The following is a 26,864-nucleotide window of genomic DNA, read 5'->3' on the forward strand; positions in this document are numbered from 1 at the left end:
TTTGCCGTCGCCGAGATTAAACGAACAAAGACGACATTGCGAGCGATCCTTTTTTTCTCTTCGTATAGTTTCAGCCGTGAGCGCAAAGTTCCGGAAGAAGAGAGGAATTTAAAGTCCAGCGGCACTTTATTCCGGAGAGGCGACAAACGCGTTACTTTAATTTGCCACCCCGGAACGAAGTTCTCGTCATCGCGACGCGACCACGACAATCAGATATCACCGTACTCTTACACACTCGCGAAAGGGGGAAACTTTGGCAACAGACACACTCGCATCGTTAGGGTTTTGCAGCTGGACAGCACAGCCTTTCACGCGCACTCAAGATTCACAATTCGTTACATAGCATATCTTTCTCTCTCGCTCACACTCTTATTATCTCACTAATAATAGCGGCATTAACTGTAATCTTAACTGGATAATTTTGCCGTAGCGTTGGTAATAATCATACAATGTTATATCATACAGCGTCATATGTACAATACGAGAGGAAAATCGTTTCGTTATCGAGTAACAAATTGTACAGCACGGGACCAGCGTCGAATCGATTTCCCTCGAGACCACCGAGAGATACTTTTGCTCCTCGCTCTGCGTTTCGTCCGGGAAAAGCAGCCAACTGCATAACTACCTCCGAGGTAGTCGCAACAATTCAGTTGCCGGATGCGACGTACACCGGACCCGGATGGATCTCGCGTTCTTGCGCGAGCGATTAACGGTAGCTGAATGCCGGAACCGAATAGGCAGAGGTAAGCATCCGAAGACATTAAAGGAGTCCTGTGCTAGAAACCTGAGCTACTCTCGGGGGGACAAGGAGGACGAAAACATCTCGAACGTTTCCAAGGCGCTAAAACAGATACCCATTGTGAATAAGAACAAGAGATGCAGATCAATGTAACAAAAAATAAATATATAATCATTCCTTTTCATAAAAGTGTTTAAACGAAAAGAGCAAGGGGGGAAGGGTACAGGTAAATACCTCTTTCGTGTGGGATTTTTCTTTTTGTTTCGCATTTGTTCATTGCTTCCTTCCTTCTTGTCGTATCGTTGTTTTTTTTTTTTTTTCCAAGTTACGTTTTACTCGTCGTTAACCGCTTGATTTTTAACACGCGATGCAGATCAAAGAGACAAAAGTCGGTCCCGGCTGGTCCACAATGAACGTCCGCATGTTCGTACGCACATTTGTTTGTGGTATATATTTGTGTCCATCGAATAATGAAAAAAAAAAAAGAAACGTTAATTATGTATACTCTACATGTGCGACAGGTTGACGCAATTGCCATCCTATTCTCGCTATGTACACTGTTAAATGGTCCTATCTTCTCTTTTTTTTTTTTTTTTTTTCCCCTTCTCGCATAGTCCTTCACAAGTACATTTTGCATTAATCTTCGCAAACTCTTATCATTTAGCCATTTTGAACCGGTCAACATGGCACAGGTTGAGACTGCATTCGGTTGCAATTAAGGCGAGTGGAGCACCTGACTCTGTTTCTTTATATTTTTTGCGTTTTTTTTTTATTTTGAAATTTTAGTTTCTTCGCTTGTTGAGGTAACTCGGTAAAAAAAGGTAACGTCCGTGAACTGGCTCGGGTGATTCAGTCAAAATAAGAACTACGAGATCGTTCACGAGTATGCAGCGTGTCGAGAATTGTGTGTATGTAAAATAAAAGTAAAAAAGTAGAATTAAAAAAGAAAGGAAAAAAAAAAGAAAAAGAAATCGATTAGTACATTCTCCGTTAGAATAACATACATGGTAAAATGGAAAAATTTGGAAGAGGCACGAGGGGGAGATTAAAAGAAAATATTCTCGGTTGTACCGAAAAGAAAGGCAGCTTCTGCGATTACGCTTTTGGAATGTAACGTCGATATCGACAACTGAATGTAAAACGATAATTGGAAAATTAAGATGGGATGATTAAAGACGTCTGACACAGATAACGCCAACGTTAGAAACGTGTCTGCTACGAAATTACTCTTTAAAAAATGTGAAAAAAAGAAAAAGAAAAAAATAATAAAAAAAAAAAAGACAGACATTTTGTCAAGTCCGTAATTCTAACGAATATTCTAGCTGCGGCTCGTACCTTTTCTTTCCGAGTTACTCTCCAATACGTGTAATAAAAGCTTGCATCGTACAATTAAATATTTCGATTTCTCGCTTATCTCGAAAGCTGTACCTCCAGCTGTAACTATTTCCTACATACTGGACATAAATGAAAATTATCAACGGAGCACGGCTATCTTTTTTTTTTTCGTTTTTACACAATTTTGATATTTTCGCAAAAAAAAAAAAAAAAGAACGATATATAACAAACTTTACCAATCCTAATTCATTAATAATAATTAACTCGTGTTATAATACTACATACAGTACACTTTCATACTTTTATATGAAAACTTATCTGTGATAATTTTATCATTATCTCTGAAGGCGATAAGTTTCCAAAATTCGCACTCATTCCCCATAGATGTATGAGACTGCTGTACGAAGATTTTATTTTCGTATATAGAACGGTGTTGTTTCGCAATACGAGAACAATTAATAACCAAATTATTATGATTGTTATAAATGTGTTCTCGCGTCCCGGCGACAAAAAGCGGTATCGTGAAATAAATGGAAAGATATATAACTAAAGTTAGCTTTTAAACGCAAACAGATTATTTAGTATTTAATTCGTTTAGTAATATTTGGAGCACGATACCGCGGGCCTGCAATGTCCCCTGAGGTCATAGAAGTTCACAGACTTACATTTAAAAACCGTATAATTACAATAGTTAAAAGCAGCATTAATATGCGTTATTATTTTTCTTAGGCTCAATTTTTTAGGCATTTACAGGCATACGATTTTAATTTAAAAGTTCAAGAGAGCCACCCGTATATATACTTTTGTACATACATACATTATATTACAGCGCATATATGCCTTCATTTACATATGCTTCATCAAATGGGTAACGCGTGCACACGTTTTTTTTTACGCCTGTAAATTAATGCCTCGGAAAAAAAAAAAAGAAAAAAGAAAATCACTGGAGGATCCCCGCGCGTCTTGGAAATTGACGGATCGTCGATTCGTTAATAAGATACATTCCACGAAACAAAACCTTAGGAATTGGAAACATATCTCGCGTTTAGAACTTGATGAAAAATGAGTTACATATGCATAATGAATAAACGATACGTATTAATACAGTGCACACGGATTACCTACGTGCTTTTCCGGGGCATTGTCTCCTATTGCAATCGAACAGCAATCTCACGGTATATTTATGATCACCCAATACGATCTATACAATATGCACACACATTCATGCCATTGTATGTTTATTGATCACAAGCATCTTCGTATAATTATCATTATGAATAATTATTAGTTATTTTTATTAAATAAGCAAGTCTGTGTAAAAATTTAACGTTTTAAAACACATTCGACATTCTATCTTCACAGACATTTGACCAGACTTTGAGCTTGCTTTGACATTTTGAAACTCAGTTAGTGACCATCTTTTTTTTTTTCTTTCTATATTTTAAACTATCGAATGCTCCACAACTGGAAGAAATAGCCACTCTGAGTTCTAAGTCACCACACTATCGCAATATATTACACAACCGTGCATTTACATATCTCTGATTTAGTCAGCACATCTTAATTTGCACATTTATCGAGTAAAGTACAATATCTGTATATATCCAAACGTTTATCATATTTCGACTCACCGACCATAACTTGCTAATTTATAATCTTCCATGATGTTGATTTAGGATTGTGGCAGTTCAAAAGTTCGAAATTATTTACAGACCTTTTACATACTTCTTATAGATTTCTTGACTCGATGTGTTCAATGCAGTCTGTTTCAACACTTTTTCACTGATTCATCTAACGTTCCGCAACTTCAAAGGCACCAGGAGATACCGTTGTCGATGCACAAGGTTCTTTTATCGAGGCTCGCTTCATGGTAGACCCGGTTATTACAAGTCCATATCTCTTTGTAGCGTTTTCTTTCAAGCACTTCTTAAAATTGTACTCACTATATAAACCAAGATAATCTTCAAAACTATAGAGATGTTTGACATATGTACACTTGTGACTCATACGCTGGAAGTTTCTTTTATCCAAAGAAACAAAATACATCTCTTTCCTGAAAAAAAAAAAAAAAAAGAGAGAGAAATATTTCCGATCAAATGTTCCTAATTGTCAATACTGAAGTTCTGTGATACTGTCACCATTGCTGGAAATTTTTACTCAAGTACAATGTACATTATCGGAATATACACTTTCTTTTTTTCTCTACTCTTTTCCGTTTTTGTTGACTGATTATATACACTGCTATTATTATCTCTTGAGGCACATTTTGCACCACTCTGCTCCGATCTCGCGCATTGGCTTAACGCTTGACTCAAAGAATACAGGCAATCCTCTGAACTTTAAGTCTTAAAAAGAGCTACCCACAGCACGTAAAGTACTTGGTCTCGCGTACTAACATGACCGAGACTCGTCGAATTAACTATTTGTAATGGAAGTGATTTACCAGTACAAAAGTTACTGTCACTATCCTCGACACGTCGAACTTTCTCATTTCACTGTCCGCTATAAAACTGTATTCGGCCGGTTGTCACTGGCATTTCCTTCATGACAGCATCCCATGCTATTAACAAAAGAGAAAAGAAAAAATAAGTACAAAGAATAAGCAATATGAGAGCATTATGCAATGCGATTAATATTGTACAAAAATAAGAAAAAAATGTATCTTACCTAAGCCAACAAACGACACAATCTTATCGTGATTGTACGTCTGTACATTCAGCTCTTCTTCGGGCGCTACGTAAAGCATAGAGAAGTCTTCTTTAGGCGGGTGAAACTTCTCCATAATTCCAGGTGGCGGCGGCGGCGGTGGTGGCAAATATGTGGGTGGCGCAAATCTGGTTGCGGGATAATTCATATACGGTAACGGCTGCACTATGACTGGATGTACAGGTGTTACGGTATGAGCGTTTGGCTGCTGCATGTGGTAATTTGGTGAGAACTTGTCGTATCTCACGGACTTCTCAGCAAACAACGGAGGATTTCTTTCAAAATTGTTAGGTGGTTTATTGACCAGCGGTGGAACAGCTGAAGGGAAGGCCGGATTTGTCGCGATTGTAGAAGCCGTCTCCTCGTTGCCATTATCTTCCGAAAGTAACAGCTGTTCATTTATCTCAAAGCCGAACGTGAGTTCCGTCGGTAGATTGTTATTTTTTGCAATGTCCGAGGAAGTTTCGTCCAACAGGATCACCGCCGGTCTAGAGGTCGAACTTTTAGACTGCTGTGTTTCCGCGGGCGGTTTTTGCGTCTGATCTTTATCGGGCTGCACATTTTGCGATTTTTTCTTGCTCTCCGCGTCATCGCGCTGCTGATTATCTTGCTTCGAATTTTGCGGTTGACAGATTCCCACTTTTGTCGTATCTTGCTTCACTGCAGAATTCTGATACTCCTTTCCGATTCTTGTCGTCCTCGGATCGCTCGTGGTTGGTTTATTATTTCCAGATTCAGGTTCGATGCACTGCGAGTCCTGCGAAGATTTCGCATTTTTCGGTTTCTGAATATCCGTGCCGTCTTGCAACACGACCGTTGAATTAGCTCTGCTCTCGGACTGCGGGGCATCGGTATTATGCGATTTCTTAACTGTCTCCTCATGATAAGACACAGGTTTTTTAATGTGTTGCTCTTCATGCATTCCCTGAGTTTGTACATTTTGATTACCGTGTACGTAATTTCTACGAGAGCGAGGATTGTTGGCTCGTGGAAACGTAACAGAATTATTATTAATAGTGTAATTAGGATTGTTATCAATATCGATTGGATTATAATTTATCGTTGTACTATTATTGTATTTTGGTGTTATGATACTTATCGCGATAGTTTCATTCGGGTTATAATTGCTAGAACTCGTGGGTTTCTGTTCTTTTTGTTCTGTTGCTTGCGTTAGGCTTTCGTGCATCTTTTCGATATCTTGCACATATTTAAACACTTGAATATTTTTATTAATGGCCTCTTCCTGAGCTTCGGCTTTCTTGCGATCTGACGAATTTTTCATCTTTGCTAAAGTTGGCGAAAGTGATTTTTCGAAAGCCAAACCCAGAGCCGTTGCTGCATTGCTCGACTGAGATTGTTGTCCTCTTTTTCTTTCCGAATGCTGCAACTCGTCTAAACTCGGATAATAATCTTGAGGCACTTTATCCGGTTCTGAAAGAGTTTTAGGCGGAACACTGGGCCACGAGGATGTGTTTAGCATGGCGGACATGGTGAGATTATGCGACATGTTAATAGTAGCCATGCGCGCTATGTCCGCATAACTCGCCTGCGGAGTGCCGCCCGAAGATGTCGCGACTTTGGGCAAATTGTGCTTCGAGGTGTTCGACGTAACCGGTAGTGAATGAACTGAATCCAAATCGCTGCTATCTGCCGACTTGTCACTGTAAACATTTTAAATATATTTAAATGTTATAATTATGGAAATTACATGTAGAAGGCAGATCTCCAGATTAATGTAAAACCGAAATATGTGTAGTTATAAATACCAAATAGTGACGTTGGCGACAATTGCGTATCAAAAATATATTCTCGGATGTAATTAACGTGACGCTACATACAAGTACTTACAGCCAATTAACTTAATATTTTAAATACATTATTTATAAAATTAGAAACACGTTTAAATGATTTAATAATCATTATGTTGATTACCAATCTGTAGAAAATTAACATTTAATTCAATTTTTGAAGTAAATTAAATTTAGATATTTTAATAAAAAAAAAAAAATAAATAATAATTTTTTAATTGATTATTAGTAACATATCTAATTACCTAGGAGGCATACTGCTGGCTGACTTTCTTCGAAGTTCGGGAGAAAGAGGTGTTCTATAATCGTTGGAGAATCCTCTAGAATTCTGAAGATATGATCCTGATGTTGTCAGGTTTTGCGCCCTACTGCCACTGGAACTTCTTCTTTGTTTCTTGCTCTTTTTCTTTTTCATAACTACCAGAAATTCCGTTTCATGCTCCGGTTCCGGATTAATCTTTTTGTTGGAATTACGACGACTGGTATAATCCTCTCCTGTGTCGTTGCAATATATCGACTGGCCTTCCTCTGTCCCCCAAGATCGTCTGTCTCCTCGACTATCAACTGTCGTATCTCCGGTGCTTCTTTGTTTCGGACGTCGCAATGCAATATTTACGCCTATCGTTATAAAGAAAATGTAATATTAAAATACAAATAAATCATGTGTAAAAATTTTACACACATACCTTGTTGACTGGATACACTGCTGGCACCGCTGGAATTGGCACTTTTCTCTGTCGTGAGATCCTCTAACTTTGTCTTTGAGATCTCTTCCAGAGAATTAGACTTTTTTAACTTGGAAGGCAACTGTTCTCTCTTTGTATCTTTTTCTCTAGTCCTCGGTTTTGTGCCTGAACTAGTCTTTACTCTAACGGGATTACTAGTTTTTCCTTTTTTGCTCTTAGATTCCTTATTCTCAATGAAATTAATTAAACTCTCGATATCGGCCTCGTTACGATGGCCTTCGACATTTTCGGCATTGTAAACTTTAACATTATGTTCCTGAGTGTGTTTTCTTCTGGGCTTCTTTCGTTCACCATTATAATTTTGTACAGCGTTTCCATTCTCATCCAACGATTTCTTTTCACCCGACACGGATGGATCCTTCATAATGTGCTGTGGATACCTGGAACCTTCTACGAACAAGTCATATATTTAGTATGTAACAATTTTATTTTAAAATTTAGATAAATGCATATGTTCTAAAATACTATATATTGTCATTTTTACCCATTGCTATATTTTGTGTTGGCCAAGATGCCGGCATTGCAGAACATAAATCAGGCACGATTTTACTTTGGCTAGTGCTAGAACCATTTGAAGTGCCACCTATACTGCATTTTACACCGTTGTGTGGCTGAAACAATGTTCCCGTCAATGTTCCAGTCACCTGTGTCCTGTCACTATTAACAGATATTTTTAATTTTTCTTGTTTATTATGATCACGTATAGGAAACTCTATAGTGGTGTCCACAGGTGTTTGTGTTACATCAAAAGTTGCTCGTGTGACATAATGGATCGGTTTGCGCGGTTCAATAATTTTCAATTCAGTCCCTTCATCATTTTCAGTGTCTAACGAGCGAGGCCTCTGAATTCCACTTGCCATAGGCTTTACCACAGCTCTTCCACTGATTTCAACCTGCAATAGGTACAAAATAGTCTTCATTATTAAATTAAAAAAAAATATTTAAACAAGATATTTTTTTTGTAATCTCTTGTAACAGATTGTTTAATATAAAAATGTAAGGGAAAAACAAAAGTAAATAATAGAAATATACAGAAAAAATTACATCTCTAAAAAGTTAAAAATCTGAAAGAGATCAATTAATAGAAATGATACTTTACCTTAACGTCGCTCAAGTCAATAACCATGTAATCCGATTTATATTCCGGGGGTGGATTATCTGACTCCAGCATTTCATTTGTTCCGTATTTTCCTTTGCTGATTCGTTTCTCTCGTGTTTCTGACTCTCCCTCGGTCGAACTACTAGCAGTGTCTCGTTTAAATTCCTTTTTCTCTTTCTCCTTTTCTTCTTTCTTTGTACTGGTATATGACGGTTTGTCTAGAGACTTGGATTTTTCTTTGTTGGTCCAGTCATAAGCCGACCGTTCCTCATAGAAACTCTTCTTCACAAAAATAAAATAGCTAATATATTGCATAAACTCTCACATAAATTATATTCTTATAATCATAAAATATATCTTTCAAAAAAATATCTTACACAACTCATTACGTAATTAATAAAGATAAAAATGTATATTTATAAATATCATTAATTCCGATAATAAATACCTTTTTATCGAATATTAGATCTAAATTAGCCAACGAAGCAAGGTTATGCGATGCATTTACATTCGATGGTAACGATCCACCTTCTCTCTGTCTAGCAGAAACACTGGGTCCTGTATATTTTTTGTTTTTCCTTCTACTACTTCCGTAGGTATGACACGAGCTAGACGTCAAGTAAGCAAAACTGCTGTCAAATTCCGAAGCTAAAGGCTGTGCTAAATTCTGCAATGATCCGCCATGTGTCAAACGTTCAGACACGGACTCTCGTTTATGTCTTCTACGATTTGAACCCGGAAGACAGCGTGAATTAGCTATCACCCTACGGCCTTCTTCAGTCTCATCTGCTTCTGCCTCTTGCAAAAGTTCCTACAAAGTACACATATTATTCTAAGTCTTACCAGAATAGCATTTTTATGTTTAATCATGAATAGTCAATATATGTACTTTAAAAAGACTGGATTTTCCTTCTCGATCTTTTGGACGTTTGTATGTTATAGCTTCATCCAACAAAGCGCGTAACTCATTATCATTTAGCATAGACAGAGTTGCTGGTTCTTCCTAAAAATAAAAATAATTAAAAAAATTATAATATTTACACGAAACTGCAGAAACTATACTAACTACATTCTTGTGGAGTAATTTTAATTTAACTAAAGATAAATACATTTTAAATAAATAAAAAATAAGAATCTTTTAAGGTTATTTTGCAATTCTTTTCTATTTAAATACATAATACCGTCATCTGAGTTTTATATATTTAATTTGAGTAAAAAATATATTTAAAAAAATATATATATATATAATCAACATTATCACAATGTTAAAACAATTTTGTGACAAGAATTAGTTCACATGTGAGCTAGATAATAGCAAATATATTAGTAGATCCCTAGAGAGTAAGTTTAAGGTTTCTCTTATTGGATCTGTAGGCTTATAGAGTGACCACTACTCATACCTATATATACATATATCTTAGATATGCTTTGAATATACATATATGTGATTATATTCCTTCATACAAATGTGTTTGGGTAAAAAAATATGGCACAATTTCCAAAATACTAGATAAACGATTAATTTAAAGCAATCTGATTGATTTAGATTCTTAATACGTCAACCTAACCAACGTTCCTGCCCACAAACGTAAAGCGCAGATGAAACAGATTCCACATGGTATATATGCATCTCGTACGCGGCACTAGTATCAGAAATAAAATGCACCGAGATACGCTGGTCGTTATCGTCGGGCGATTGAAAATTCAGATTTTATCCGAGAAGTTTATTTATCGGGCACAGAAAATCGAGCGCTCCGCAAATTATTACGTTTGTTCGCGCACGGAAAATTTGATAATGCCCGAAAAGAAAACTAGGGGGAAAAAAAAGAGAGACGAGACGGACAGATAACCGCGGAGAAAAAGGCGTCGAAAAGGCGAAAACGACGACGGTGACGCGGGGTGAGACGAAGAATGAGCTGGACACGGCAGGCGAGGGGAGAATCCGAGACGATACAACGTTGGTTCGGCGAACTCACCGAACGTTCAATGACATGACGAGAATCGTCACGGAGTCCCAATTTCTTTTACAGGGTGTTGTGCGGGAGAGAGAGAAAGAGGAAGAGAAACGGGGACGAGAAACGATCGACAGACGGTTTGTGTAGTAAAAATCGGTGATTGCCGTCGTCGAGGACGGTGCGGAGACCTACGGTGCCTGATCCGTGGGCCATTTGCGAGATCGATAGCGCTCCAGCGATTAGCTAATTAAGACGCGAACTCCGAGAGACAGAGAGAGGAGATGAAGAGGAGACACACGCGCACGTACACGCACACACACAGAGGCAGAGACAGAGACAGAGAGACAGAGAGGGGGGAAGAGAGAAAAAGAGAGATATCGGGGTGACTTACGACGGAAGGCGACGGAGGAAAAAAATCCGTTGGGCAACGCCGGCACGGAATTCGTATTTTTAGAGGGCGTACAGAGGACCGGGGCTTGTTCGCTTGCCTCGAGATCGCACTTTCGCGACTCGGTCGACTTGGCGGTCGCCGCTTTTCAACACGCGAGCGGACGAACGTCGTGCATCTCGGACTCCTTGGACAAAGCACTCCGGGCTACTTGCATGGACGGCGTCGTCTCGTCTACGCGAACGGAGGAAGAACGCTATTGCTGTCGTCGTTGTCGTAGTCGTCGTCGTCCAGCACGGCGAATCCCGGTTTTTGAAAGCTACTGCGACGAGCGGGCGCGGCGCGCTCTACCCAGCATGGCCGCCGCCATTACACTGAGCACGGCTCACCACAGGGGCGTCAAAGATCGGAGGGCGCCACGCGTTTCCCCGAAATAGCTCTCGTTCAGCTCCTTTTCTCTCTCTCGTTATCTCTTTTCCTCTATCTCTTTCTCCCTCCTCCGTCGTACTTTCGTCAATAATTTACGAGTGAGAGCGGAGAAACAAAGCAAGAAAAAAAAAAAAAAAATAATACAACGTGCGTTTCGTATTAATTTCTGTCCCGAGGATTTTGAGAAATTCGCACGATCGATAATCTTGCTGAACAGAGGAAAACGTATAAACGTATCACCCATACGTCCACGTTCCCGCCACGCGGGCGAAGCGCGTAAGGATCGCTTTCTTGTGCGTCCATGACGGGCGAAATCTGATTTGTCATGGGACGATACGTTTTTGTTCGCGACAATCACGCTTGCGTACTCGGGTGTCTTCTGTTCGGAGGATCGCGCGTGTATATACATCGCGTCGCGCGATAGCTGTTCACAACGAACGGCCGCTAAATATATGCGGAAGGTCTCGAATTTCGCGTACAAAGCTTGCAGGGAAAATATCTCTTTCTTCCGGCGATTGTCTCCGATCGTTTAGCTGTTGAATAACGCGTAACATTTGCGGCGCGACTCCGCGCTATTGCTTTTTTTTTTTTTTTCCCCCCCGAGATGCCCGCGTACATACACAGAAGGCGAGACCCGATAAACATCCATCATCGATGTCAGAAATGTGCAAGGACGCCCCGTGTCGCGCGTGGCGAGCGTTGTCGACTCGCGCGCGACACGTGGAACTAAGCTCGCTCGAGAAAAAAAAAAAATAAAATAAAAAAATAGCGAAACGTTCGCGATATTAGCGCCGTTTAAAATTTATCTTACCGATGAATCACGTCGGATTATCTTTCGCCAATGTTGCTCGCCGTCAAGTCCAAAATAATAAATAATCTTTTTTTTATTTCCTTTTTCCCCTTTTTTTTACAATGTCACGGCCCGCGGTAGCATTACGTGACCCCACCCCACCAAAACCATGTTTTTAAAACGAAATTTTATCGGTCACGCGGACGCGTTATTGTATCTTTCTTTTTAAACGTTCAAGCACTTGGGTTTTTATTTTCTTTTTTATCGAAAAAGATCAGGCGAAAGGAAAATAGTTCGCGCTGAATTCCGATGAGGTAACGTGCATAAAAATGAGAATTAAGAGAAAAAGACAGTTTTATAATTGGTAGGAACTACATTCTTCGATCGTAACGTCGATGCGCGATCAGGCACCGCGCTGCCGCGCCGTATACGGAATTCCAGTTCTAATCGTCACGTCGTGAGTGCGTGTGCGTTCGCGGCCCGATATTAGGCCGAGCTTTTTTGAATTGACGTTCGCCGTTCGCGTTTTCTAGATGCGACGAGGCGCGTTCGCACGTGGCGACTAAAGGATTCTCAAAGCTCGGGAAGAGGTAAAGAGGAGGAAACGGTAACCGGAGACTTGTAAAAGCCAACGTCGCGACCTGCTCGCGACTTACCTATCACAATATAATGATAATGATAATTGATTTATCGAGCATCGCGCGATAACGCCTACTGTTGGACGGTAATAATAAGCGTTACATTACAGAAGCATTTACATGAGACTGATTAAAAAAGGCAAGCCGAGAGTGGATCTTCTAATCAAAGGCGATAAATTCGATTAAAAAAAAAAGAAAGAAGAAAAAATGTTTTTTAAAATATACAAAGAAAAAGGAAAAAAGAAATATTAACAAAATTATCGCAGAATTTGTTAGCTAATTAAAAGTAACTGATTAACTTTTCGTTGAAGCTTCGCTCGTTTCGGTCCAGATTCAAGATTCCTCTCGCCGACGGGAGAAAAAAAAATCGTACAGTTCGAATTATAAAAGTTACTCTTACATAACGTAAAGATGCAAAATCAGGCTTGACTCACCCGATGCACCGCACCGCGATCGACTTGATCTTTATCTTTTTCGATAAAGGTGAAGACGATATGGGAGAAAAGAGCAGCGGACAATGAAAGCGTTAACTTCGAGACGGGCAGATAATAGAAATAAGATACACAAGAAGGTTATAATTAAATAAGCCAAGATGACTAATAAAGCGGATGGGCTGGGGAAGAGGAGAAAACATGACAATGCTTCTTTACGACAGAGTTATTAATCATAAATAAAATCCATACGCGTAAAAGCAATAAATACTTGCATTTTATACGGCAATTGCGATATCGACTGTAATTCGCGAGGTGAATCTGGCACGTTAATTCATCGTCTCTCTCGCGTCTCCCTCAGTATAATTCGGTCTCAATCCACCGCATCAGCCCACTCTATCGATTTCGCGTAAATTCAACACAATAGCCCCGGATCCTTGATTTCTTATTACGCAATACTCGTAAATCGAGAATCAGAGTGACGCTAATGGGACGCTCGGGCTCGCGATCAGGTCATTGCCTAATTGTCTGGAAAAAAAAATCGCGCAAACTAATCGAACGTCGAAAAGGGGCATTGAGAACGTATTTGCACGGCGCGTCCTCGCTTTATCGAGGGCCAGCACGGCCATTTCAGGAGTGTAACCTCAGGAATGTGTCCTCAAATCGCGATAAAGATCCGCGTGACGTGAAGGTCTCTGATAGAACGAAAATAAAATTTAATTCAACATGTAGACAAATGTTTTACAAAATAAAATTAAAAAAGAACCTATCGATTGCTTTGAGAGAGGAGGTCGTAATTCAATTTATCATCAGAACCTAACGAATCAATCAAACGCCCGGCCAGTTTAATCGCAGCTCGTGCGTAGATTCGACTCTTTCGCATTTGAAAATGAGAAGATCGGAGGAGAAATTGGAGCAGCGAACGACCGAGTGTCGATTAAGGCTACATTTTTCCGCGACCCAGGGACATTGTTCCCCCGATAAGGAAAATAAATTCCCGACGAAATCGCGCGATACCGAAAGACGGAGGGGCTCGGGGCGTTCTCGATAATTTTCGTCCTGCGTGCTTATCGCTGCGCTCGTGATAATTAAACTCCCTTCTCCCCCTTTCTACCCGATGGAACGAATTTTCGAGTATCCGGACTCCGGCACCCCGGGACGTGTGTTCTCGACGCGGTGCTCACCTGTTTGCTGTCGGCGCCGCTGTTCGACGGCGAGCTTTGGTTGATCGAATCGCCGGTGCCGGCGGCAAAATTCGCCGGGGCGATCTCGATGTTCGAACTTTGCTCCGCGACGATGACGGGGACGGGGTCGTCATCGTCGTCGTGGTTGTTGTCGTTATTACTGTTGCTATCGGTCGTCGATGCAGCGTTGACGTTCTCTACATCAATTACGACGTCGGCAGCAGCGACGGCGGTGGCGGCGACGGCGACGACGGAGGCGGCGTCGACGGCGGCACGATCGCTCTCGGCGATTTTGTCAGGCGCTACCGGTTCCTGACGATGTTCCGGCCCCGGGGCCATCTTGATCGAGACTGACAGCGCGGTGTCCGCTGTGCTCATGGCTCCCTCGTCATCTCTTCCCTTCTCTCTATACCTCAAGGGCCATCGAGCCTCAAAAGGATCGTTCGCGTGCTCGTCAACGATCCGTGCCGCATCGAAGATGCTGCGCTTCAACCACGGCGACTCGGTCGGTGCGCCGAGCGCGTCCACACAATCACGTCGGCGATGCGATATCGACGTCCAAGTGAAATCTTAATCGGTTTACATCGACACTCGCGTCTACCGAGCACAACCGCGGTTTAAAGTTAGCTAAGATAAATACATATTTACCGAGACGGCGAGCCGTTGCTTTAGGGCTCGAAGGGAGCAGCCGCGGAGAATCGGCAAGTCCTTGGGTTCCACGAGCTCCGAAATACGATTCAATACGCGCGCAACGCAACCTGTACGCGTTAACGCAATACGGGAATCATCTGCACTCGATTCCGCGCGCGCACACGCCGCGGGGGAGAGATGGCCCCCTTGGCCTCTCGCGACGATTAATCTTCCTCGGAAACCAAAAAATCACCGGGATGTCCGTTGAGGTTACTCGTCCTAAAGGCTCGCGCTGCCTCGGACAGGTGCAGCCAAGTCGGTAGATCGCGCGCGCAGAGCTTTGAGGTTAGCCGCGGACTGTCAACCGTCGCGGCGACACAGCTGTCCCTTGCGCGACGTCATCGATCGCGGCGTCCTGGCGGAGACTCCGGCGTGCACTTCTCTCGGTTGTCGGCGACAAGATTACGGAACTGAGCGTCTCTTCGCGACGCGATCACAGACGGTGCGCCCGTACGGCAAAACGACTTACGTAAACACGTGAGACCGCTCTGGTGGGTCACATGTCAAATTTTGAAACGATCGACGCGTCGCCTACGGGTGATATTCGACCCGCGTGCCTTTACGTTTCTCCTCGCACCTTCGCCTGTACCCCGCTGGTTCCTCACCCACCTCTGGTAACGTTGCTCATCAAAAGGATAGACTTCCCATGATCGTTCGGCGCCCATCCGGTGTCGCTGCCGCGCACGTCGGCGTTTCCTTTCGCATGCGGTGGGCCCGGCCGGGCAATACCATTTTTAAACACGACGACGACGGCGTGTCGTCGCGCGAACACGGGCACCCGCCGAGGCGGTGGTCGCGACGAGGCGCGGCGGCGCGGCGCGGCGCAGGAAACCGTCCGATTTCGGCGTTACGACGCGGCGATGTTGATAATCGCCGCCGCGGCGAGCACTCATCGATTCAAAATGGCCGCCGCCGCTGCGCAGGGGCAACGCAAGTGCACGCACCGCACGCGTACGTGTGCGTACGCACGGCACGGCGGAGTCTACCCGCGAGAACGGCCAGCGGATAAAAATGCCACGCACACTAACGCGGGCGCATCTGCGACGCTCCTTCACAGCCACATATGCACAGCACACGACGATGTACGAGCGCGCGCGGACACCACACACGCGCACGAGTCTCTGTCTCTCTTTCGCGCGTCGCCTATTTCCCTTGACCGCGCGGCGTACGGCTAGGCACGGCGAGCGAGCTCGTCATCGTCGCCCGGCGTTCGCGATCCGTCAGCGACGGCTGGCCGACTCTTCAAGGCGCGGACACTGTCGGCATAGCAGATACCGATCGCTCGAGGCGCGACAGATCCAACGAGGAACCTCGCGAAGACGAAAAAAAGAAGAAAAAAAAAAAAAAAAAAAAGGAAAAAAGCTAAGACGCGCGGAATAGGCGCGGACGAGAGAGTCAATTGCGCGCGAGGTGAACGTGCATTCGTAGACTTGTGCGTCGTTCCGAGCGTCCCGAGATCGGGCGCCGGGTTATCGATCGCGCGACATTGCCTCTTCCTGGGGCGACGTCTTCGAGCGAGGCCCTGATTGCGCACCCGATCGACGACGACGACGACGACGCTCGCGCGACGGCCGACGTTCCCGTCGGCGAGGAATTCGCGACGCGATCCCGCGGAACCCGACCGTAGAGGCTGCGACTCGTCGCGCGGATACCCGCAAGACGGTAGGCGCACGATACGCACGGTGGCGTTTCAGGAGGGGCGCGAGAGACAGGTCCACTCCGCGGTGGCTTCACGGGAGAGGCATCTCCACCGAGAGCGACGTCGTCCGCACGCGCGCGAGTGATTATCACCGGGTAGGCCCGAGGGTGGGCCGCCGCTTCGAAACGGACTTTACACTTTTCCCGTCGCGACACTACGAAGAAGCGGAATCCTCGCTTTTGCGCAGAGGAACGGCGGCGGGCCAGCCGCTTGGCCTCCGAAAATGTCGTCTGGCGCGCGCAGCCGCGTACCTGCACGCCGCAACACCCCACGTTTCTCGCTTTCCTACCGCGGATACCTTCAGACGAGGAACTTTCTTTTTTTCTTATCTTTTTATTTCAGTACGAGGACTACGTAAGAGAGAAGAATTGATAATTTAAAGAATCAACCTGATCAACCTAGTCGATAATTAAATTGAGACAACATTTCCAATCGTTCGACTACCTTACTTCCACTCCGATCTTTCTCCCATCATGTTGTTCGAGTTCTGATCTTAATTTTATATTCAATTAAATCTATGGCTTACATAAACTGTATTAGCGAAATTACTTGATAAGTCGGCAAGAGTCTCGTCCGAGTCGTCCCCGAATATAGAAAACGTGGAGAAAGGTAGGGACCTGGAGAGAGTGCGGCTCGCGCCGGAAACGGAAGCGCGTGTGGCGCGAGCGAGCCCGGTTACGACGGTGAGCTTTTCATCACGAGTGGCGCGGTGCACGCGTCACCGCAGGTCGATACATCTCGAAGTCGAGGCTCGGGATACGAGATATACGTGCACTATATATCTTCGCTCGATTTCGTATACGCGTTACGCACTTGCCGTTGCCTGCCAGCTGCATCCGGACGCGCCGCTCGCCGAGACGTGAGAAGGAGAGAGAGACGATCGCGCGTAAACAGCGCGGGACGAGCCCGAGTACGCTCGCGGACAACGCGAGTCGCACGTCGAGATAATCCCTGACACGGCGCCGGCAGTGCCAGATAACCCGTTATCTCGTAGATAGATTCCCGGATTCGGACCGAATTCACGCCACATTGACGCCAAAATGACGGAGTCGGAGAATATCTTTTTGTTCGTCCCCAACATCATTGGTAAATATGAATTTCGAAGCTACTACTCTCGGAATAATCATGCCGCGCTAAGTGAACATCACGATCGATCGTCGTTTGCCGTGTAACGCGCAGTACCGTGATCGGCATGCATCGACGACTGTCGCGATTTAAACAACCGGTTTGATTTATGCGCGTGAGATGACGGAAAACCCGAGGTTTCTTTCGATAAACGATTTCGTGTAAATAAAAAAGTAATTCAGATGAGAGAAGCTATATATAAATCACGCGGCTATATAACGCTTTTAAGGCTGCCTTTATTGATTAAGTCAGGCCGCTATTGTTTTATATAACGTTTATATCAGCCAGTCAATACTAGACTCTTTTTGTAAGCCCATTTGCAATAACGTCTTTCTCTGGAACGAAAAGCTTAAGTTCTGAATTACTTCTTTATTACCGATAACACATTCGAATCATGTTCTCATATATCAAACAGAAGATAATATAGTTATGTATTCCAACAGGTTTTGGCAGGGTGATTCTAGCATTGATCTCCTTTTACTTTATGCCCACCAACTATGTTATCGCGTCATGGTGCTACGTTGTTAGTTCATTGCTTGACGCGATAGACGGCCATGCGGCTAGATATTACAACCAGAGCACTAAATTCGGCGCAATCTTGGATCAGTTAACGGATAGGGTTGGCACGATGTGCCTCACGGTTACATTATGCCTGTTCTACCCCGCCTATACCTTCTGGTTTCAATTGAGCATGGCTATTGACATAGCCTGCCACTGGATATATTTGCACACGTAAGAAATAACATGGAATGTACATGTATAATAGACTATATAATTTAATTAGAAATTATAATAACGTTTGTAATTATGATTTCTAATTAAAACATGCAATTATTAATATAAAGGAAAGAGATAAAATAATATTTACGTGTTGCCGTTTTGTCAAAATATAACAGGACCACTCTGCAGGGAAAGACCAGTCACAAGTTTATCGACATGTCCGAGAATCCGATCATGAGACTGTATTATACGAATCGTCTGGTATTATTCATCATGTGCGCTGGCAACGAAGCGTTCTTCGCCGGTCTGTACCTGTTGCATTTTACCGAAGGACCAATTAGTAAGTATCAAATGCAAGCGCTTTCTGTTTTGCCAATGTAACAACGTTTCATTTTGCAGTTGTCGGTATAGGATTGTACAGACTGATTGTGTACCTGAGCGCTCCGATTGCACTCGTTAAAACTGCTATCTCTGTACTACACGGATACGTGTCGAGCATCAATCTGAGCATTATCGACGTGAAGGAACGCCAGGAGCGACTTAAAATCAATTAAAAATCTCAATCTCTCGACACATTGTTTGCTAGTCAAATTGAATGTGATCTATAAATCTTCCTGTGGCATAAACTGACACACGCATGTTTACATACTTCCATATATATATATTTTTTAAACGAAAAGAACGTGTTTAAAGATGCGTGATAAAAAAAAATGTCTATTTTAATTTGATCGAGATATTTGACATGTAGGGAGAGCCATTCCTTGAAAATAGTCTAAGAACAAATGGCCAAACTACTATACTCCTGTACTAGAATGTACATGAAATTTATTCTTTTTGCAAAAGATATTTATTTTTTGAAGTACTATCTATAGCAGCAAAGACCAAACTCTCTTATTATCGTGATATTATGTGTAAAATTATATTATGTATTTCATAGATGTATTTATTGATGTTACTTAGCACATCGTTTCCTAGCATTTAATACTAGAAAAGTGAGTTATTGTAGTTTAATTTTTGGGATATTTTAAATGTAGGAGTTTTACATGTCCAATATTTCCAATAATCTCTATTTTTTTATATTTTTCCAGTAGACAATTTGAAAAATCAAGTTATTCATGTACCTAATACATGTTACAAAAGTTGTATCACAATGTGTTGAATAAAACATAATTTTAACATACATCTGCTTCAATTTACTGTACCAAATTTATGAATAAGGAAGTTAAACATAAAAAAAAAATTAGATACATTTATATGAATGTTATGTAGCAGCTAAAAGCAATTTGTCACATATGGCAAACAAAAGAAATTTCTGTTAAGTATAAAGATGCAATATCAAACTACTAAGCGTAACAAAACAAAGAAAAGTATTCTTTTCAATCTGACAAATAAAAAAATAAGGGGAGGGGGCGCTAAGCAGGGTATCTTGTAAAGAATCAACTGGCCGTATATTTTGTATTATCGCCTGTTCTGCGCGAGAGGACAAAGACGCTGTGGGAAACAACGACGAGCAGGGCAATGTCGTGGTCAAGATACCTGCACGTACGTGCGAACGTACGCGAAAACAAATATGTATCTAAAATATAACAAATGGGTCTTGCACGTGTGCACCCAAGTTGAACCGCGACGTTTGTCCGCGAGTAGAGAAAGGGGGCGAGGAGAGAATGGAAAAATTCTAACAACGGCACCGCGCGATGACGCAGCGCGTGGCGATAACGACGTACATACATACAGAAGGGACGAGTACTAACCTCAAATACCTCGTTCCCCCGACGTGACCGGTTATGGTTTCGGCGCCATATCACTTCAAACACTCGCGCATATCGGGGGAAAGTTCCTGTACTTCGTCGCTCGGTGCCTTCTTCTTATCGCCAGACAACGCGAAGGGCGAACGCTGGGCCGCTACGGTCTGCGGGGACGCGACGCAGGGTGTCGATCAACGAACCGTCGATGTTTTGTGCGCGACCGCGGCAAGAGTAGTAAAGTACAACATTTATAAAAACAGACAAGGACTCAGCACCGGTTGCTCGTCAAGACGGCGCGATTCGACAGCACGACGGTAACGCCATCATTGTCATCGTCGCCAACCGTCACACTACCACCGTTGCTGTCTTCACATTTCACGCCTGCCAATGAACGAAATAATCGTCTCTTCGCGAAATTCAAATCTGCGGACAACCACATCCCGTCTTCGAATCTCCTTAATCGATATGATAAAACGAACTCAATGCAACTCGATTCGTCACGCGACTTTGACGTTTCCGAGTCGCAAAATAAATTAATGTATCTTAAAAAATAACTTGCACTTTTGATTAACAAATAACAATTGAAAATAAACAGCCTGTCGCGTATCTATACCTCTTTCTTTCTTACCTCTTTATAAAGAAAATTTTGTTAAATTTCAACGAATGATTTCGAGCGACTCTCAACGTTATTTTTCTTATTCTCGTGATATAGCAATAACTTGCTCGCTAAAATTCAAATCCGCTCTTGAGGGATATACCAACTTCAAGTTTCCTTGAATGTCAACTATTTTAACTTGTTGAACTAGCAAACTGTTACATTTGCTATCGGAGTCCGTCGGTTTTGTGGAATCGGTGAGGCCTAATACTAGCAATTCTTTTAAAAACCGGTCCAGTACGTTTCTAAAAAAAAATATATGATTATTAGAGAAATATTTTTTTACGATAAAAAATAATGTTGTAAAAAAATCTTTTGCACACAATTAAAAATTTAATCTCTACCTGCAAATTGTGTACGATATGTTGCTTGTTACCTCCACAAGCATAGCTTGGGTTGACAAAGACATTTTTGTTACATCACTATTTGTAATAGGAGGAAACGAAATAACTTGTTGCGAATTATCCAGCAGGCACGGAAACAAAGATTTGCCTTCCAACAGATATAAATACTTGTGTATTCCAGAATACACGTTTCGTTTCTTCTCCTTGCGTAGATTCTCTGCCTCAGTTTGTAACTTTTGAAACAGTTCCATGCCTGTGTACGTTTTATTGTGCATTAAAGGTTGTATTTCCAATTCTGTAGGCAGCTTTGCTGTATATGTAAGGTCTCCTAAATAACAAAATATATTTTATTCACAAGTTGACATAAAATTAATATATTTCTAATCATTTAATAATTACCAGAAACTATAAGTTTCAAATCATGAGTTGCTATTGTAGCTGCATTTCTTTTTTCACATATTCCCTCGTGCAATTTTGTTTGCAGCTGAATGAATTTTTTGAAACTCTCCTCTGTGAAGCTCAAATTGTTCACAATACATGCAGCAATGTAAGGCCTGATATTCTTTACATCTTCTGTAACTTTTATTACTGGTGTATCATCTACTACTTTTAAGACTTTTAATTTATGTGATAAAGTCTCCACTACATTTTCACTTTCGGAAGTTTTATGGTTTTTCTTCCCTTTCTTTGATGTATTAACTTCTGATGTAGATAACTCACTTCTTGGACAGTGCAACTTTACATAATCAAGTATTTGCTTTGTGGAACATTGGTTAATCAATTTTATTAGCCTTCTATCTGATAATTGGTTCCCTTTTAGATATACTTCCTTCAGTTTGCTACAATCTGCTAATTCATTTGGCACAACTGTATATTAAAAAAGTTATATATTATTCATCTCTAGATAATATTTAGGTGTAATTAAAAAATTATTCTACAAGAAACATATAATAGATATATAGTAACAAAGGTGCTTTACCAGATATTGAGTTATCTGCTAGATTTAATATCTTCAGTCCTTGCAATTGGTTAATTGTAACTGGAATTTGCGTTATCCTATTCCCATTGGCATAAATCTCAGAGAGGTGTGAAAGTTCTGAGTAACAAACATCAGGGAAGGTCTCGAGCTGATTATTGGATACCTCTAGGATACTCAACTTTACACATGAACTATATGATGGTACATTTCGTAATAAATTCGAGGCTAAATTTATTGTACTAAGATTAGGATGACTGCCGAGTTCCGCCGGAATAGAAACTAGCTTGTTCCTCGAGCAATCAAGCACTTTTAACTTGGTCAGTTTGGCGAGAGCACTCGGCAGCGCGGTAATCTCGTTCGAATGTAACACTAGGGTTGCAAGATTCGTCAGCTTTTCGATTTCGTCCGGCACCTCTTGAAGGCATGTATGAGTTATGCTGAGATAATTTAAATTGTGGAGGTTGAACAGGTTCTTGTCGAGACCGGACTTTGCGATTAGGTTGGACACTGACGCGCCCGACAGCACTAACTCGTGCCGGTTTTTCTCAGCTGCTTGTTTGACAGCCTCCCACGAATCCTCGTGCATCATCGTAACCGGCTATCAATTTCTCTTATTCGAAATTGTTACTCACTTTTGTGCAATGCACATAGAAAATACTTTGCAATCGACGAGCGTTTTAAGGTTATATTTGTGAGGCAATGATCGACGAATCGATTTTCGTCCGAGTTTATAAGTCGATTGTTTCCTCGATTGTTGTTTTATTATATTAGAATAAACCATGTGCATGCTTCACGTGCGCTATTTTTCAGAAGGTCTCAATTCGTGCGCGTTATTATAATTGGGGACATTAATTAATTATAATAATTTTTATATGACAATTACAATATAACTGAGTAATCTATAATCGACGACGTGTTATCTGTTCAAGAAATTCAATTATAAACTACGAAAACAATTTTTTTAATTAGCGATACTTCATCAAATAATATTCATATTATTTACATAATTTTAATACTATCGTATCCCTCTAAATACAATGTAAATGTGAACTCCGGAAATACTGACCTGTATGTAAATGGTGCGCCAACGGAGGAGATTGATTTATTTTTTTTGGCCGAAATTTATCGTGGGACTAGAGTAATAGAAAGGGAAATTCGAGTTCTAACATTTCAGTTTATAAAGCATGCTGTTAGATACACTTTAAACTGGTTTTAGATAACGCAAAGTGGAATTTTCGTTACGCTACTTTTAGTTCCACGCTATCTCTCTATGCTAGTTAAATATTGCGATATTCATAAGTCTCAATTAGTTGCTGTCATTTATAATCACTTAAATAATTATAAATATAAGTATTTTTATTTATTTTTTTGTTAAATGCATGTAAAAATTTAACGCATCTCATTAAAAAACTTTCTACCGCAAATTTACTCTATTAAAATTCTTTTTATATATGTAAGATTTTGTTATTGTTATTTATGTTAGATTTTAATTCTAGAAATCCAATTAACGTTCCTATCTGCTTTAAAAGATTTGTTCAAATATTTTTTTTTAATTAAAAAAGTGCTTTAAACAAAATAACGTATATTGTAACTATGTTTAATGGCATAATGGGTGTGGAAATTATGGAACTGATAACCTTGGTTATTGTTGTAATAAGTCGAGGTTCTTCGATGACAAATGTTTGTTCGGCGAGATTTACATGTGAATGACTCGTGTCGGTATATTAATCCCATCGTTTTGTGTGCTAATAACGCCGTTCCCCGATTATGCAGACGTACTTGACGCATCAAGTGGTAATGACCATATGAACTATCGAGATCCATGCGTCCTCACTTCCGCAGAGAGCACTTATTCACGTTCCTAAAATTTGTTAAATAGTATTTCTTTATTATAAACATATTAAATTGTAGCTCTTTTTATTAAAACTTATCTACTAAAATTGCTTAAAGTTATTTTTTCAAATTTTTATTAAATTGATGTTTAAAGAACAAGAACAATTAAAAAATAATTTTTATACAATTTTTTGTGATTTCTTAAATCATATTTAAATTTAAATAGACTTCTAATTTTTCCAAATTTATTTATTACTAATATAGTATTCAATTTAATGCTAATTGCGTTTTTTAATGAAAAATTACGACCAAATTTAAATTTAAATTTTAACAATGTCGATGACAACTGATTTATGTCGCCGAAATTGTGAAAGAGATTAACTTCGACCTCCTCTACAGTACTCGGTATGTCGAAAAAATTAATGACTCACGCGTAAAAATGTCCTTGAGGGCTTGTTGTCGCGTCTTTGAGGTATCGGAGAGATACTGGAGACAAATCTAAACTCGCCAAAGTCCACGGTTATCAACGGATGGCCCCGATCACTTCCGTAGCCGTTTCCTACGAATGTGGCGAGTACATCCGTGCGGGTGGGGCACAAATTTTTTTTCGTCTTGGCGTATAAAAACGGGAACAACCTGAGCGGAGTGCCATTACATTCACGTTTGTTGTCGTACGACTGTGGATTCGTAGGGCGATCTCGAAGATAGAGGTACTTAGACCGGTCCCGTAAATCCATTGAACGTTAAACATGCTGTATCAACTGTCAGCTATTCTCGCTTGGACGTTCATCTTGACTTTAACGTCAGCATGGCCCAGTTTCCGTCGTCGGGATGTTTTCGACAATTCTGTGGACAGTCCAGACGGATTAATCGCTCACCTGCGGAATTTTGGCAATTTACTCTACAGATCTCCGAGTAATGAAACTGGATTAAAGGTGGCACAGTGGCACAAGGGTATGGACGTAAACCCGGAGGAACTGGGTGAATACGCAGAGGGAGATATTTTATTTCCGCCGAGCAACGGTGCAAGAAATGGTCTTACAGCGGTCTCTGCTCGATGGCCCAATGGTGTTATTCCCTTCGTAATTAGTCCTTATTTCAGTGAGTAATTAAAAAAAATTTTACTTGTAATATAACAATTTTCTTTTTTATTATTTTAAAAGCAGTGTGCCAAGTTTTGCAGTCATAAGATTAAAAACAATTAGGGCATCACTTAATTATTTTAATATTTAAATAATTATAAATATATTTACCTTGTTGACAATTTTCTCCTTTATCCTTAAAAGCGCTATATTTTTATCCTTTTATCAAATTTACATCGTAGATGCGCAGCAACAGAGACTTATATACGATGCAATGGACGACTATCACAAGTACACGTGCATCAGATTTAAACCGTATACGGGCGAGGAAAGCGATTACATCAGAATCACCGCTGGTAACACTGGATGCTGGAGCAGCGTGGGCAGAATTGGTGGCCGACAAGACATAAACCTTCAGGTTCCAGGTTGCCTGACGCAGAAAGGCACGGTGGTGCACGAACTAATGCATGCCGTCGGCTTTTTGCACGAGCATAGTAGATACGAGCGAGACGAGTACGTCGACATTCTATGGAACAATATCGCGCAAGGTGTGTATTTTTCATGCTGAAAATCCTGAAAATTAAATATTTTTAAAAATAAGAATATTATTAAACCATTTGACTATAATCTGTAAATACATTGATGTAAAACTAAGCTAAGAATACCAACCATTGTCTTTTAGTAATAAATATGAGCAATTTCTCTGTATGCAAAAATGTATCGGTGCAATAACCGGCTAAAGATTATCTCGTCTGCGTTATGAAATTCCATTTTTATCATGTGCATTATGGATATAGGTCACGCGCACAATTTTAATAAGGCTGTCCCAGAAGTCACCCACGCATTCGGTGTTGGTTATGATTACGGCAGCGTGATGCACTACTCGTCAACGGCATTCTCCAGAAACAACCAACTGAAAACCATTGTGCCCAAAGTAAGTAAAATTCCAATGTGATTTCTACATATATTCTGGACCATAATGCATTATGTATTTTATATGTTTATCCTTACTTGTAAGCAGAGGCAACTGGACGGTGGTATTTTCGATCTGATTGGCGGAGTCTTTCAAGGTAACAACGAAGTGAAGCTCGGCCAAAGAGAGGGCTTCAGCAAGAAGGACATTCTGAAAATCAGGAGAATGTATAATTGCGGCAAGCGTGACATAATCGGTTACGACAATGAGTAACGATAAATGATCTACCGTTACTTGCATGCATACGACAACAGAGAGGAAGGATTAAATTCTCGATTAGATCAAGTTAATTAATGAGTCATTACACAATAATAAAGAATGAATTATCTAGTCTTTATCTGCAGGAGGAAGTATGATAGCGCCTCGTTAAAATATGCGAACAGCGAAATATTAACAGTGTGGCGTGTTACATTAATATAATCATTATCGTGTACATTACCTTACTTGCTTTAGATACATGAAGTTATGTATAACAATACACAAATGTAAAATTAAATATATATACGTATAATTCTAATTGTAATCTTAATATATTAAATTAGACACCTGAGCACCGACACTAGCAACATTGAAGTTAGCCATTCAAATGTTCAACAGGTGAATCGATAAATATCAATATTCGGCAATATAACCAAATATTTTAGTAACTCCGCATTACCCGTTACTAGCACTGACGCCACTGACCAATAGTAACTAATGCAATTACTGTACCTAGTGCAGCATTGTGAAATGAAAGAAGGGGGTAACGGCACTCTTGCGCAGTGAGACGAA

General features: G+C 41.0%; 4 protein-coding genes across 13 annotated transcripts; 2 read left to right on the plus strand and 2 right to left on the minus strand.

The window, feature by feature from the left end:
- Positions 1–1,041: 1,041 nt before the first annotated feature.
- On the minus strand, positions 1,042–20,358 carry Tyf (twenty-four). Of its 8 annotated transcripts, XM_070659944.1 has the most exons (10): positions 14,249–14,867; positions 9,323–9,436; positions 8,882–9,244; positions 8,434–8,715; positions 7,819–8,227; positions 7,275–7,724; positions 6,834–7,206; positions 4,742–6,441; positions 4,518–4,634; positions 1,042–4,127 (listed from the first exon to the last, which is right to left on the minus strand). In XM_070659944.1, exons 1-9 carry the CDS (start codon positions 14,624–14,626, stop codon positions 4,567–4,569), a joined length of 4,137 nt encoding a protein of 1,378 aa, XP_070516045.1. In that variant the 5' UTR covers positions 14,627–14,867; the 3' UTR covers positions 1,042–4,127; positions 4,518–4,566. The 8 variants fall into 8 exon arrangements, with proteins under 8 accessions (XP_070516045.1, XP_070516052.1, XP_070516049.1 ...); XM_070659951.1 differs by lacking the exon at positions 14,249–14,867 and adding an exon at positions 20,234–20,358 and having other exon boundaries at positions 1,042–4,634; XM_070659948.1 differs by lacking the exon at positions 14,249–14,867 and adding an exon at positions 18,631–18,721 and having other exon boundaries at positions 1,042–4,634.
- On the plus strand, positions 17,321–19,662 carry Pis (phosphatidylinositol synthase). 2 transcript variants are annotated; one of them, XM_070659998.1, is made up of 4 exons: positions 17,321–17,723; positions 18,206–18,494; positions 18,659–18,822; positions 18,882–19,662. In XM_070659998.1, exons 1-4 carry the CDS (start codon positions 17,678–17,680, stop codon positions 19,034–19,036), a joined length of 654 nt encoding a protein of 217 aa, XP_070516099.1. In that variant the 5' UTR covers positions 17,321–17,677; the 3' UTR covers positions 19,037–19,662. The 2 variants fall into 2 exon arrangements, with proteins under 2 accessions (XP_070516099.1, XP_070516100.1); XM_070659999.1 differs by lacking the exon at positions 17,321–17,723 and adding an exon at positions 17,767–17,899.
- On the minus strand, positions 19,536–24,610 carry LOC139104455 (leucine-rich repeat-containing protein 47). Its single transcript, XM_070659969.1, has 5 exons — positions 24,470–24,610; positions 22,206–24,066; positions 21,626–22,093; positions 21,227–21,554; positions 19,536–21,127 (listed from the first exon to the last, which is right to left on the minus strand). Exons 2-5 carry the CDS (start codon positions 22,792–22,794, stop codon positions 20,923–20,925), a joined length of 1,590 nt encoding a protein of 529 aa, XP_070516070.1. The 5' UTR covers positions 22,795–24,066; positions 24,470–24,610; the 3' UTR covers positions 19,536–20,922.
- Positions 24,611–24,787: 177 nt separating this feature from the next.
- On the plus strand, positions 24,788–26,610 carry LOC139104462 (hatching enzyme 1.2). 2 transcript variants are annotated; one of them, XM_070659987.1, is made up of 4 exons: positions 24,788–25,139; positions 25,363–25,668; positions 25,918–26,054; positions 26,139–26,610. In XM_070659987.1, the coding sequence occupies exons 1-4, from the start codon at positions 24,788–24,790 to the stop codon at positions 26,304–26,306; spliced, it is 963 nt and encodes a 320-aa protein (XP_070516088.1). In that variant the 3' UTR covers positions 26,307–26,610. The 2 variants fall into 2 exon arrangements, with proteins under 2 accessions (XP_070516088.1, XP_070516089.1); XM_070659988.1 differs by having other exon boundaries at positions 26,142–26,610.
- Positions 26,611–26,864: the final 254 nt, after the last annotated feature.

The sequence above is a fragment of the Cardiocondyla obscurior genome, linkage group LG07 (assembly GCF_019399895.1).
Source record: "Cardiocondyla obscurior isolate alpha-2009 linkage group LG07, Cobs3.1, whole genome shotgun sequence".
Lineage (NCBI taxonomy): Eukaryota > Metazoa > Arthropoda > Insecta > Hymenoptera > Formicidae > Cardiocondyla > Cardiocondyla obscurior.

Coding starts and splice junctions, on each gene's coding strand:
- Tyf (XM_070659944.1), bottom strand. CDS start 14,626: ATGAGCACAGCGGACACCGCGCTGTCAGTCTCGATCAAGATGGCCCCG. Junction 8,716..8,881: donor ATCTAATATTCGATAAAAAG/GTATTTATTATC, acceptor ATTTTTGTGAAG/AAGAGTTTCTATGAGGAACG. Junction 6,442..6,833: donor GCCAGCAGTATGCCTCCTAG/GTAATTAGATAT, acceptor AAATGTTTACAG/TGACAAGTCGGCAGATAGCA.
- Pis (XM_070659998.1), top strand. CDS start 17,678: ATGACGGAGTCGGAGAATATCTTTTTGTTCGTCCCCAACATCATTG. Junction 17,724..18,205: donor GTTCGTCCCCAACATCATTG/GTAAATATGAAT, acceptor GTATTCCAACAG/GTTTTGGCAGGGTGATTCTA. Junction 18,495..18,658: donor CACTGGATATATTTGCACAC/GTAAGAAATAAC, acceptor AAAATATAACAG/GACCACTCTGCAGGGAAAGA.
- LOC139104455 (XM_070659969.1), bottom strand. CDS start 22,794: ATGATGCACGAGGATTCGTGGGAGGCTGTCAAACAAGCAGCTGAGAAA. Junction 22,094..22,205: donor AGCAGATAACTCAATATCTG/GTAAAGCACCTT, acceptor TTTAATATACAG/TTGTGCCAAATGAATTAGCA. Junction 21,555..21,625: donor TTTGAAACTTATAGTTTCTG/GTAATTATTAAA, acceptor TTTGTTATTTAG/GAGACCTTACATATACAGCA.
- LOC139104462 (XM_070659987.1), top strand. CDS start 24,788: ATGCTGTATCAACTGTCAGCTATTCTCGCTTGGACGTTCATCTTGACT. Junction 25,140..25,362: donor CGTAATTAGTCCTTATTTCA/GTGAGTAATTAA, acceptor TTTACATCGTAG/ATGCGCAGCAACAGAGACTT. Junction 25,669..25,917: donor ATGGAACAATATCGCGCAAG/GTGTGTATTTTT, acceptor TTATGGATATAG/GTCACGCGCACAATTTTAAT.